The sequence below is a fragment of the Carcharhinus amblyrhynchos genome, chromosome 15 (genome assembly GCF_965287045.1).
Source record: "Carcharhinus amblyrhynchos chromosome 15, sCarAmb.v2.hapA, whole genome shotgun sequence".
Lineage (NCBI taxonomy): Eukaryota > Metazoa > Chordata > Chondrichthyes > Carcharhiniformes > Carcharhinidae > Carcharhinus > Carcharhinus amblyrhynchos.
In genome coordinates, this window is record NC_137338.1 from 51,712,222 (window position 1) to 51,726,815 (window position 14,594).

At 41.4% G+C, this 14,594-nt stretch overlaps 1 protein-coding gene across 9 annotated transcripts in view; it reads right to left on the reverse strand.

Moving 5' to 3' along the window:
- The window catches only part of dmd (dystrophin), a 1,714,977-nt gene that overhangs the window by 198,617 nt on the left and 1,501,766 nt on the right, over positions 1–14,594 (reverse strand). For all 9 annotated transcript variants that reach the window (XM_080203928.1, XM_080203931.1, XM_080203930.1 and 6 more), the window contains one exon: positions 10,951–11,123. In XM_080203928.1, the coding sequence (XP_080060054.1) occupies positions 10,951–11,123 (173 nt within the window). The remainder of the gene's footprint in view (positions 1–10,950; positions 11,124–14,594) is intronic.

A 14,594-nucleotide genomic window follows, 5' to 3' on the forward strand; every position in this document is an offset into this window, starting at 1 on the left:
GCACTGGGTGCAAAACCCATTTTTAGGCCCACATGCAATATTGCAGGATTGTCATGATCTGCTGTAGGCATGGTGAGGTCAGAAAATCAGCCCCACTAACAATTTGCATCAGCAGAGTACAAGAATCTAAAAACAATTGTTTTAAGTCACAAAGCTAGTGTTGGTTCATAAAATGCATTTTATCCAAGCAGTCTGTTCCTTAGCACTACACTGAACATTAATCTGAGAAACCAATTCTGATGACTTCTATTCAGAGGTAGATAGTCTTAAACCTTGTGAAACAATGGACAGAATTTCCCCAAAAACTGGCAAAGTGTCAGGTTCCGCCTAAAAACCGATGCGTTTCTTCCAGAAAAACAGGCAAGTTTTCTCTCCACATTTTCTAACCTTTGTCAAAATAAAAGCAGGGGGATAGGTTTTGAGCCATTGTTCCTGAGGGGTGTGGCCTTAAGACCAGCAAAGCCGGTTCCACAGAAATCAATCTCAGGTTGAAGATAAAGTATCCCCCTGCCTCATCACTGCTGGCATCAGGGCATCAGAGCCCTCTCCCCTCTCCGAACGTAGGCAGGCAACCCCCCTGCACCCAACGCAGACATCCCTCTTCTCCATCCCATAATGCAGGCAACAATCCCTTCCTCCTGTTAAGTGTGGCCACCCCATCTTCCCCCACTATCCCCAAACGCAAGCAAGCAACCTCCCCTCCCCCAGCCTCTATGCAGGGATTACCACTTCCCACCCCCAATCCAGGCATCCCTCTTCCCAAACTGCAGGGTCCCCTTCCATAGTTCAGCTCACCCTCCCCCACCCCCAATGTAGGCATTCCCCCCTTCTGCAATGCCCCTCTGCCCCCAAAATCAGGCATCTCCTCCCTCCACACACCCGACACACCGCCCCCCCCCCCTCCAATGCAGGCATTTCACCCTCCCCATCAATGCAGCTGGAGGCCCCCCTTCACTCCCAATGCAGCCACACCCTCCTCCCCTCAATCCAGGCATCCTCTCCCCTTGACCAATGAAGGCGTTCCCACCTTCTCCATGACCACTGTAAATACTTCTCCCTCCTCCCTTCCCCACACCCCCAACACAGGCATTGCCCCTCTCCCATGCAATCATTTCCCCCACTTCTGTACCCCAATACAGGCATCCCTCCTTCTCCTCAAAGCAGACACACTACCCAACTCCCAATGCAGGCATCCCCCCTCCCTCAAAAGGAGATACCCACCCTCCACCACCACTTTGCCCCACCCTACATTATGTGAAGCCAAGCCCCCAAATGGGTTCCCTTGAGACAACCCCTCCCACCCCCGGCAGTGTCAATCTGGCGTATATCTGTTTTCTTCTGCTTACTATTCAAGTATGTACCAAATACTACCGACTGACCATCCAGGAATAGTGACCTTCCAGCACAATGTAGTGTAAGGTGTTTCTAGATAATTAAGATAGGCTAATGGACTTCATATTGATTGAATTCTTGAGGGAAAATTAACATTTCCACTGCATTTCCTATTAGACTGGTATGAAACACAACACTTAAATTTAATTATTTTCCTAAAACCTCTCAGTGACAAAAGCACCTCTCAATACCAACCTCCCATCTCCAAAGTCCTTGAAATATCATAGCCCACATCTGCAACTATATATCTCACCAACTTACTACCTGAATTTCTCCAATCAGATTTCTACCTCTCCCAAAGTAATAAAATGACCCAAACCAAAGTCTCAAATGACTTTTTCTGAGACTGTCATTACATTATCTATATGTTTCTTCTGCAACTCCTATAAAGCCTTCAACAGTGTTAATTGCACTTTCACTCACCAACTCTTTTCCTGTGTAGCTCAGTTCCATGAGATTGCTTTCACTCAGTTCCAATCTTACATACTTGATTGCAGCCAATTTTATCTCCAGTAATGGCTTTTATTGCTCACATTGCACTATCATCTTAGAACTCCCCCAGGGCCTTATCCTTAGTCCCCTCTTCTTTCTGATTTGCAATCTATCCCTTAGCGAAATTATCCACATATGGGAAAACTTTCATATCTGATCCGATGTCACACATAGTCTTCCCTAACTCCTATAGGATTCCCTAACTCCTCCAACACACACAACTGCTTCTCTACTCTCAGACCAGATGTTTAACATTTAGTCTTGGATGAGTATACTTTCCTCCAGACATTGGAAAACCCAAAGCCATCGCCTTCATTCCCTGCCATAAACCTGGCCAACTTTATCCTCTCTACCAGCACTGTCTGAGCCTAATCCAGATTGTTTACAAACTCATCAATGTCCATTTTTCAAGTGAAGCAACTTGGGAGCCATACAGTGGCCCTGAACAAAACTTGATTTGGTAGACAAGAATTATTACAGCACTGGATGAGATGTGAGCTTACTTAAAGTTACAAAAGATCCCACAAAATTACAACAGATCTCCTACTGATGATCTTGGTTGGGTCAAGACCTTAAGAAGCCAAAACTCTGGGAAGATAAAGCGAAGGGAGGGGAAGCCACTATCCGGTTTTCTCTCTCCATCACAGGTCCTAGGAGCACGCCTGCCTTTACCTCAGGGATTACAACCAATTTCTGCAGGTAGCATAAGGAAGTGGCAGCAGTATGATGGCAAATGTGCCAGGAACCTAGACCTCACCGACCAAGCCAACATTTCGATACAGTGTGCAAGGAAAGAGTGGCCAGCAGCAGTGCACTTGTGATAAGAAGTGGAATTTTTTCAGCCTGATTTTGTACAGGACACAAAGGTTTCAGGTTTACTCTTGGATTGTGCTGTTCACTTGATGTAAGCCAGAGTAACAGTTTGCTACAATTATCCAAAAACTGCAGGAAAATAACAAGTCACTCTTACTGCTGACTATTAGTCAATGACTCTCAGTCAATAGGGCACCTGTCATGAAATCAGGTAGGTCAAGAGCAACAGAACTTGTGTAAAATGGCCCATTTGGTGAAATAGCAACAGTAAAGCAGGCACATTGAGAAAAAGGGGACAACATGTTTTGAAAAGACGAAACATCTGCAAAAGAAACCATTTATGTGACAATACACTTGTATCTGGTGCCCCATAGTTTTCCCATCAACCAGGTTGGTAGCTCTGCAATGGAGTTATGAGAGCAGGCTGTTCTCCAAACTGAATCAATTGAAAAAGAAATCAAAGTGCACATCAATACCCCTATAAATTGGATATCAGTGTTTTCTCTGTGAATCAAAGCTGTTAAGCTATGTAACTTTCTCCTTGATTCAGTCATTAAAGCAGATCATCTAATAAGCAAGCTTGTGTGAAAGGCCAAAAAGAGCTGACATATTTATTAATAGCCCTTGAATAAACCTCTATTCCTGACTCCAAATGATAGAAAAAATGTCATTATTGCTATCTGATGTTGCCAGTTTTTGAACAAGATAAATCTTCCTGTCAATACATTTGCTTTCTGAATAGGGTTTTTATCATCCATAAAGGCTTATTCAGTTTGACATCAGCTGAAAACAGTTGCTTGGTTCACACATGAACTCCTACCCCAAGAGGCATTAGTTATTGCCCAAGAATGATTGTTGGGTCTCAGTAATTAGCAGCAATGCTGATCTTGCTGAATCAAAATCCAGATTGCATTTTTAAGGCTGTGCATGTACTGTTTATGTTGCAATTCTGCAACATTGCTTTGCAGAAAGAATTCTCATAAATGATTATAAAGCAAAGTAGATTGAAAGCTGGGATGAACTGCTGGCTTTCATTAAACCAGCAGGCATGACATGGAAATTAAGTGGCTAAATTTAAGGTGCAGCAAGAGGTGTTAAGACTCAGCTTAAACAGGCTGCCTCACACAACATCAGCATGGGCTGCCGCAATAACTGTTCTGTTGGCTTTTCAGCACTAAATTCTAACCAGCACAAAGGACACGGGATGGACACACATGCACACTTGCATGGACAGATTGTGCAAGACTAGGGGAAGCAGTGTGAATTAATACCTCCAGCTAACTGGTAGCTTTAGCATAGAAGTATCATTTGTGAAAGCGTATCTGCAGCATTTGTCAGAATAGCAAGAGCAAGCAGCAGTAACTTGGATGCTTGATGATACCAAACATGTTGTTCATATACTCCATCAGTCCTTAAACTTTTTTCACGTGGTGTCCAGTTGACTCTGTTAGCTGACGCAATCAGCAAACCATACAATTCAGGAAGGTCTCTGCTATAGAAGTCTGTGCTGAGTCTGCTAACCTCTTATGAGACAGAAGCCAGGCATATGTGGCCTCAGAAAGCCTCAGCTGGGATAATGAAAATCAGCCAAGGGTCCTGATTTTATTGTTCTTCCACGAATACAGTTGGAAGTGAGGCCACATGGCAATCAGGTGAGAATTAGGGTGGTTTAGCTGTAATGCTCCGTGAGGTTGGATAACTGGCTGATGATCAGTGTCTGGGTTCACACATGAATAATGGTATTAATTGAGTAAAGGAAGGTGAATGGCATCTGTGTATTGCTGCCAGGAAACTGATGAAAAAAAGAGAACAAAAATCTGCACCCCTCATACCCAAAATATAGCACTCCTCTTGCATGAATACTTTTGCTAGAGGATATATACCTCTTGTAACTAAGATTGGTTCTGTTGCATCATATGCCTGTAAAACATATTAGTAAGATGGATAATTTACTTCTTAAAAAAAAGCAGCATTGGGTATGGGTAGTTTATCTGACAAAATGAACTTCGGGGTGTCACGTGACTTATTTTGTGGTTTCTGTACAAGCACAGAGTCAGGTGCGGCTGTGATATCTCTGGGAAAATATGTAAAATGTAAATTGCCTTCCCAAGTGTTGATTACTTCTCTCCGTTTCAATTGAAAATACTTAAAATAACAATGAATCTTGAATGAAATGTACAAAATTTGTACAGGGCTTTTGATTTGATTTGATTTATTATTGTCACATATATTAGTATACAGTGAAAAGTACTGTTTCTTGCGTGCTATACAGACAAAGCATACCGTTCATAGAGAAGGAAACGAGAGAGTGCAGAACGTAGTGCAACAGTTGTAACTAGGAGGTAGAGAAAGATCAATTTAATGCAAGGTAGGTCCATTCAAAAGTCTGATGGCAGCAGGGAAGAAGCTGTTCTTGAGTCAATTGGTACGTGACCTGAAACTTTTGTATCTTTTTCCTGACAGAAAAAGGTGGAAGAGAGAATGTCTGAAGTGGGTGGGCTCCTCAATTATGCTGGCTGCTATGCCGAGGCAGTGGGAAATGTAGACAGATTCAATGGATGGGAGCCTTCATGGTAGACGCAGGAAGTTGGGGGTCTGGAGCTAGGTGGCACAGTCTCAGAATAAGAAATAGGTCATTTAGGACAGAGATGCGGAAACACAGTCAAATGATGTTAAATCTTTGAAATTCTTCGCTTGTGGAGACTCAGTTATTGAGTAGGTTCAAAGCAAAGATTAATAGGTTTCTCGATACTAATGATATTAAGGGATATGGGGATCATGCAGGAAGATGGCATTAAGGTAGAAGATCACCGATGATCTCGATAAATGTTGGTGTAAACTCGAGGAGCTGAATGGGCTACTCCTTCTCCTATGTTACATTGTACTAGCCACATGAAGATGGAATTAGAAATAAAGATATTCTGGTAGTAATCAATGTTGGAATGTTGATGGGATAGCGAGCATCCTCCATTGTGCAATGAACTGCTTAGCCATCAACTCATTGTGAGCACTATGGGAAACATTGATACTGTTGTCACATGACAAAAACACACTTGATGTATCAGATATCATATTATTCTAATAACAGCCCAGAAACTCAGTTCAGGGTATGCAAACCAGAGGGAAGCCATTTTTTCCAGCAAGAGAGAAAGAGCCCTGACTGAAAAATCCACAGTAAGAAGTCTCACAACACAAGGTTAAAGTCAAACAGATTTAGTTGGAAGCAAAAGCCACTAGCTTTCAGAGCGCTGCTCCTTTGTCAGGTAAGTTCACAAACAGGACATGTTAAGAGACAGCATTAATGCTCTCTCCACTCACATTGTCTGCACCTTTATGACTTGGTCACCTGTAAAAACTTTCATTCCAACCATTATTTTGTAAACTGAGTGTGTGCCTTTATATGCCCTGTTTACCCCAGTCCAACGCCAGCATCTCCACATCATGAAAAATCCACCACAGGGAGAGAAATGGGGCTAATTTGTTTTACCCACAAGATTATATTTATTCATTCAAGGTGCAGCCATGCCTTTGATTGAATTGTCAGAAAACTTATAACGCTAGGAATACTGTGTGAATTCATCACCAGAGATCCTTTCTCATCCAATGAGCTGAAAGGGAATACCTAGGCCTGCAATGCTTTTGACAGTCACTTTGGATAGAGCAATAGTAACTTTAAATAAATTGAAGTCTATGCTACGTTTTTAGAACTCATTTTTCTTTGGGTGTGTGGTTCTATGTGTATGAGAAATGGCTCTTTGCTGCAATTACATTTTGGATATTTAGAATATGAATATGTATCCTTTCCTTTGACTCAAACTTAAAATGAACCTTTTTTATGTCTGCTTTTAAAAGTCATGGCACTCAAGGGGTTAAAACACTCCTTCTCAAAAATATATTCTGTTGCAATCAGTTGAGAGGCTGGGAAGAAAGGGGAAATCATTCAACGTCTTTCCCTTGCCCATAGCAAAATACACTGAAATACGCTGAAAATGATACGCTGAAATAGCATTTCATTTGCTGTGAATATTAGTATTCATATTTGCAATTCAAAATAGTGACAGCAGCTGAAAACTGTGTGTCGAGTAATTACTTAATCTGATCAATATATGAACAGGCTAATAGGATTTTTACTCTTTACAGTTAAAGTGTGTACAAATTTAAATTGAAAGAAATGTGAGCAATCCCCACCATTGAGACATGGATTAAAGTATTATGGGACTTAATACCTCTAGAAAATTGACCTATTCACCAAGGCTAAGACAGGATCAGTTTGTGAATGTGTGTTCCCGGCACGGTTCCCCACGTGTACCCCCCATTTCAGCCTACCACCAACCCCCTGCATCTGGATTTCTACAAGCATGCACCTAATCCAATTTCACCTCTAAGGGAAAATTAGTATGTCCTTCAAACTGCAAACAGCGGATTTTACATCATGTGTCTCTGTCTGTTGCATGCAGAGAGGTATTTCTAGCAACACTACTGTTACTTCACAAACATGGCCTGCACATCAGAGGACAACCTGCTGACCTTGAGAAATAAAAATTCCTATTAGCTATCAGTGGTAGAAATAAAATCTATAAATGTGGTATGTTCACTTGAAATAAAATGAAATATCAGTTTGTGTCCACAAGTCGAAAATACATGTTTATGCTTTTACAACAAATCTGTGTTATTTATTAGTAGGCAAGCTAGGTTAAAACATATAAAAGATAAAATAAATGAAATGTGTGAGTAAGCAGTCTAGTGATGATTACAGGTTTGACTGACAGGTGCTTGTAAGAAAGCTTAGTCTTCAGAGCAACTCTAAATCCTATTACAATAGAATAGTCAGTATATTGGATTTATTTAAATGAGAGACTGATATCATCTAGCTAAAGAAATGGAATCATCTCTGGATGCTGTAGGATGTCTGATACCGTGTCAAGGCAATCATCACTTTGCTAGAAGACAAGATTTGTTTTTATTAGTTTTAAAGAAAAACAAAATAAGAAATACTGATGTGAAAATCCCTTAACAAAGCAATGTGTAGCAAGTTATCCCACTGACATCAGAAATTGCCATTCATGTCACCAATATAGACTTGCTTGATGATTTATTTTATGGACATTGTGCTTTAAAGATAAATTAATACGGTGAGCAATTGAACATTATTTTACAGTTTGTGCCCTGTTTCAGCATTTAGTAGTCCCTATTTGCTTCCTTGGAGACTCAATGAATACAATCCAATTTTGAATGTCTGGGTGTGAGCCACGTTGATCAGTAAGATCCCAGTTTTGATTCCTGGCCCGTACTGAGTTAGCCAATCCTAGCCTCACTGAATAATATTCAAAAACCCCCTGACGAACCCCATACCAAGAGTTTAAGGAGAGGGGGAAAGGACAAAAGAATGGGCACAACAATGGGCCAGAGTTTCTGCATTCGTTCTCCACTGAGTCCTGCTAAAAAAAATTGTGAGCCTTGGATGCAGACTGGATAAAAATTGGCTGTGAAACCTATGATCAAGTCATTTGCTGGCGGTGTGCCTAAGATCATGTGAAGAATGTGAAGTTAGGTTAAGTACTGCAGGACTAAGAATGCAAATAGTTTCAGGATAAAATAGGAGATGGGGAAAAACAATAAACAAGACCAAACAATTTTTGACAGTCTTCCCACAGCATGATGACAATTTACCTTTTTATTCCAGCCAGAAATTATTTAGATAACAGCACTTCTCTACATTCATAAAGAGAGTGTTATGAGTTGATTAGTAATGCAAATTTCAGGTCACATCTGGTGCCGTAAATTATTTTTATCTTTGGTTTTAATAAGAAATAAGGCAAGTTTCAGATGTAGACACTGCCACTGCTCCAGTTCAATCCTATCCAGAGGAACACACGCAGACAGATCTGCAGAGTGTCTCAGAGCAAGCTATTCATAGCTGTCTTAGTATTTGAATCTCTGCAAAGATAAAAGTAACAAATGTGACACTTACTATTTACCTGAATAGTTATTTTAATCTGTGGGTTTTTGCCCTTTATGTTGTGCAGTGTAATGTGTTTGTCAATTCATTGCTGGTCTCAATTTCCTACATATGCATGTGCAAATTTCTATGTGTCAAGCAACATGGTTATTGCTGATGATCCTGCTGAAGTTGCAGAGGACAAGCAAATATCACTGTTGACATAAATCTGGAAATGAAAAATACTCCAAAAATTTGACTGACCTTTGACAGCACCAGAGTCATAATGTACAGTGTCATTTGGAAGGTATGTTGATTTATATAAGTAACATTAAAGTGTCATTAATATTGAATGTTAATGAGGCTCATCAGCTTCACTGAAGCTTCAGGCAGGAATTCTGCACTCTGACTTACTAATGAGGTACTTCCAGAGGCAATTAAAGTTTGCTGCTTCAGATATGTGCTGTTTACAGCCTTGACATCCAGAATGAAAGGGAAAAAAAATGCACCATTGCAAGACCATTCCCTGTTGGAACTGGAGTCAAAGTCAACTGTTGATTTTCAGCTAACTGAAGAATATGCAATGCTATTGACCATCAATACCTGCTTGAGGAAAACCAGTTATGTCTGGAAATTAAGCTTTCAGTTGCAGCATGTATTCAAATGTTCAGTTTTTTTAGATATCTCACAAATGGCATATTTCAAGTAAAAAAAAGTTTATTTATTAATCACGTTGGCTTACATTAGGATTTCAATAAAGTTACTGCGAAAATCCCCTAGTTGTCACACTCCCGCACTTGTATGGGTACACTGAGGGAGAATTTAGCATGACCAGTGCACCTAACCAGCACGCCTTTCAGACTGTGGGAAGAAACCAAAGCATCTGGATGAAATTCACGAAGATGTGCAGACTCCATACAGACAATGACTAAACAGGGAATCAAACCCAGGTCTCTGACGCTGTGAGGCAGCAGTGCTACCCATCAGCTTTCCAAACAAGAGATCAGAAGCAAAAGTTCATTTTGAGTGAACCAGCAACTGACTGCACTGGGTCCCTGCCACGGTTCTGCATCTTCCGCTTGCAGAGGGCGGTCAAGGTCTGGTGTGCCTTCGCACTCAGATAGCGATCTTCTGCCTCCAGACCCTGCAGAGATACCTTTATGTTGAGCCCTCGCGATGTATTTCTTCCACCAGTAGCATGGCCTGAATTATGACGTGCAGCTCCTGCACATCAATCTGGGGTGTGTTTTGACCTCCTTGCAGGAGTTGCCTATCTTTTACCAGGACCTCCTCACTGTCTAGAACATGGTTGCCTTGCGATGTAACTCTCCGCCATCAGGGGCGGGCGGGGGGAGGTGGTGTCAAAAAAACATGAACACAATCATTGGATGGTAATTGCAAATGATTGCAATGTCATGTTAGTGGATTCCTGAAATACATCCATTAACATACCAGCAGCAATACTGCCAGAATGCTGAGCTGAGAATTATGAATATAAACAACACAATGCTGTTTGTTACACAGTGTTGCATTGTTTTCCAGACAATAACACCACTGTTGAGTGATTTCCAATGGGAGCGAGGGCAGCAGAATGAACCCCAAATCCAGCAGTTCAGTGTGAATGCTTCGTGCATTAGCTTTCCGCAAAGACTGGAAAATTTATTATTAGTTTTTCCAAGAGACACTTCCTGTATCAAGCAAAGAAGAAGCCCACTAAAACAGTTATTTTTCTTGGTACAAACATTACTCCTGTGCAGTGATGGGACTGAGTTTTTCCTTAATGTTACTGCACGTGCAACACTTGAAACCAGTTTACAGACTCATTGGAGAATATTAAATGCCAAAATATGTGACATAGTGAAATGGAAGAACCATAATCATCATGGCTTTTCCTCTTTTCTGCACTGTGATGAGCACTGTAATGAAGAAATTAATTAAGACTCCTTCCCCCATTCTCTTTCCATTTAGTTATTTTTCCCCTGCCTCTTGTATCCTGAAGCTTATTCCTGAGTTAGCTGTATTTCCAGGGATGTCAGGCAATAGTTTCTCCAAGGACCTTTGAACTTGAGCCTGAGAAGTGAACATCAGGTGGTCTATAATCCTTAGTATCACACCACACCGCACATCACATTTACCGAACTGCCATCAGGGGAAATAGTGCATCCAAGTTTTTATCTTATAAATTGTAACACCACTGTGGATTCCTAATAATTTTGAAATAACATTTTGAAGCAGAAATGCTGAACTTTTACCTTTACACAGGAATCAAAAGCAAAGCTTAGTCTTTCCAGGGGAGTGCAGGTGAAAGGTCCTACCTAATATTTAGCGATTTTTTCCTGAGCTCAGTCCAATGCAAGTTCATGTCATCAAGACGCCTCTGCAACAAAACCCCATCCTCTGCACCTTCCAGACCTTTGAGTATTTTCTGTCCATTCTCATCCAAGTTATGGTAAGTGTCAGTGTGAGCTTCAATTTCTGTCTGAAGATCCTGTCGAAGAAGGAAAAAAAACACATTGCTTTTATATTTCTCGATTTGTCAAAAATGGGCTTTCACGGTCAGAACAATCATTGAACTGTGCCTGACTTCACATTTTATTCAATTTAATGATAAATTGGAAATAAAATTGACAACAAAATAAAACAAAACAGAAAAAAAATGCATTCCTGACACCACTGACCTTTACGTAATATGTTTTTCTTTGCGGCATTTTTAATCTAAACCTTGGAAGGATGCAAAGACTTTGTGGTGCCTGCATTGCGCCCAAGATAGTTTGCTTGAGAAAGCGCAGATCCTTGTCCACTTTCTGCTCAGTAAAGTGTGGCTGGATAAGAACCAGCCTTAACATTCAATATTGCATAACCAATCCAGAGGATACAATACCATCATTCAGGGCAGTGGCCTTTCAGCAACACAACAGTTGAATAGACCACTCATATAATTAGCTTTGTTTTTTATTGAAATAAAAAAGCATCACAGTTCTCAGTTCTCTTTAAATTTTAAAGGGTTCTGGCATGTGAACATTCCTCAAACAGATGCCACGCTCCCAATTTGCAAATAGTTATGCACATCACAGCATACTAACCCACCTACAGGCTCGATTGGGCCAACTGCACTATACTGAGTGAGCTTTTTGCTTTTCTGTACATCGGGCAATTGTTTTCTTTTCATCCTCATGATCCTTCCTACCTGCATCTTCTCAAAGAAGGAAATATAAGGTGAGAGTATCTATGTAGGTAAACTCCGATACCCCAAATTGGCAGGACCGTCAACACTGGACAATTCTTAAGTGAGAGACAGTTCACTCATGAGACAAATCGTTGAAACATCTATTACTGAATCATTAACATAACTAAAAACAACAAAACGTGACTGCTATATTGGCTACTGCAGACAAATATATGTTATATCTCAAAGTAAGATAGAAGATGCTGAAATATAAAGCATATCCATCAGCAAATTCAACTATTGCTCCAAACACAATTCCTCAGATAATGAAGCAGTCTATGTCAATTTGCCGTAAGACATAGACACTATCAAGGCTTGTACCGATAAATGGCAAGCAAATTAAAAACACACGGGTCCCAGACAAAAATCATCACCAAAAAGAAGTGTCAAAGCACTTTCCTTTGTCGTTCAATGGCAATGCCATTGCTAAATCTTCCAACCTCAACATCCTGGTGGTCACCACTACCCAGAATTTAAATTGGAATAGAGGGAATGAGTAAAGTGTGAAATCACAACCATCTTAGGACTCAGTTATCAGGGAGCCCAGCCGCAAAAGCATAGCGATTCAAGTGCACTGGTCCCTTGTGAAGGTGTGATTTTATGCATATGGTTGAGATGATGGATAAGCAGAAGTCTATTACCAGCATTTGTAGCTTCCTACAAATGCAGGAAGCTTCTCTCAACCTGTACATGGAGATTCGTGAGTGAACAGACATTTTAAATGTTATAAACCCAAAATAGGAGCAGCAAAGATATTAATATTTTAGGATCCCAAGCTTTCAAAGGGATACTTGAAGACAATAGAGAACTAAGATGAAAGCAGAAAGAAAGGTATTTATGAAAATGAATTTTCAGCTACAGTTCATTGTTGGGGAGGCCAAGCCCTAGTGAAAGCCAATTCCTGTGTTTTGGGGTATATGGAAAATCTGCAATTTTAATTGAAGCAACTCAGTCTTGGGTTAGGAGAATATCTGAACTGAGATACAGTTTGTTTTGGATCTCCCTTGGGAAAAAAAATACATCAGCGTGGATTAGCTCTGGGAAGTCATGGATTGTGCTTTTGTTTAAAGTGAAAGCAATTTCTCAGTTTGGGTAATATTTATTGGATTTTATGGTCAGCAATCTATAGATGTTGTTGCCAAAAAGACAGTTTTATTATGCACCTTTTATAAAGCACTCATTCCTGACCACAAACTCATATTAGTGACATTGCTGATGGCATAGAATCACAGAATTCCTACTGTGCAGAAGGAGGCCATTCGACCCTTTGAGTCTGCACCGATTCTCCAACAGCGCATCCCACCCAGGCCCTATACCCATAACCCCACATATTTTCCCCTCTAATTCTCTCAACCCATACATTTTGGGATAATAAGGGGTAATATATAAGAACATAAGAAATAGGAGCAGGAGTAGGCCATCTAGCTCTTCGAGCCTGCCCCGCCATTCAATAAGATCATGGCTGATCTGTCGTGGCTCAGTTCCACTTTCCCGCCCTCTCCCCATAACCCTTAATCCCCTCTCTTATCAAAAACCCATCAACCCGCGTCTTAAAAATATTTAGCGAGGCATACTCCACCACTTCAACGGGCAGAGAATTCCAGAGATTCACCACCCTTTGAGTGAAGAAGTTCCTCCTCAACTCCGTTCTAAACCGCCCCCCCTTTATCTTGAGGCTGTGCCCTCTAGTCCTACTGTCCTTTCTGAGCGGGAAGAGTCTCTCCATCTCTATCCTATCCATCCCATTCATCATCTTATACGTCTCAATGAGATCTCCCCTCATTCTTCTAAACTCTAACGAGTACAAGCCTAGTTTATTCAGCCTCTCCTCATAGTTCAACCCCCTCAACTCCGGCATCAGCCTAGTAAACCTCCTCTGCACTCCCTCCAAGGCCAAAATATCCTTGTGTAAGTGCGGCGACCAAAACTGCACACAGTACTCCAGCTGCGGCCTCACCAGTGCCCTATACAGCTGCAGCAAGACCTCCCTACTTTTATATTCAATCCCCCTCGCTATGAAGGCCAGCATCCCATTCGCCTTCCTGACCACCTGCTGCACCTGCAGGCTGGGTTTTTGCGACTCATGCACAAGGACCCCGAGGTCCCTCTGCACCGTTGCCTGCTGCAGTTTTTCACCATGTCAGTAATAGTCCTTCCTACCATTATTCCTACCAAAGTGGACAACCTCACACTTGCCAACATTAAATTCCATTTGCCAGTTCCTGGCCCATTCGCCCAGCCTATCTAGATCCTTCTGCAGACTCTCCATACCCTCCGCGCAATTTGCCACCAATCTTGGTGTCATCAGCAAATTTCGACACCATACACTTGGTTCCCTCCTCCAGATCATCTATATAAATGGTAAATAGCTGAGGCCCCAGCACGGACCCCTGGGGCACTCCACTAGTCACCAAATATCCCTCAACATCTAATTTGTCAAACCTCCTGATAAATGTTTATATATAAATTAGATCACCTCTCATTCTTCTAAATCTAAGGAATATAGGAAATGGTTCAGAAAAAAGCACCCTTCCCATCTCCCCCAAGTGCCCCCTTCCCAGCCCCCCCCGACCCCCCACCCCAATGCTTCCTCATTGCGCTCATTCCCATGTTTCATCCTTCAAAGCACTAAAACAGTTGTGGAGGATCTGAGTCAGCAGCCTTTAAAAGCACTCTACTGCAGCGATCGGCAATCTAGATTTGTGAGTGGGCCACATAAGGGACCCTCCTTCA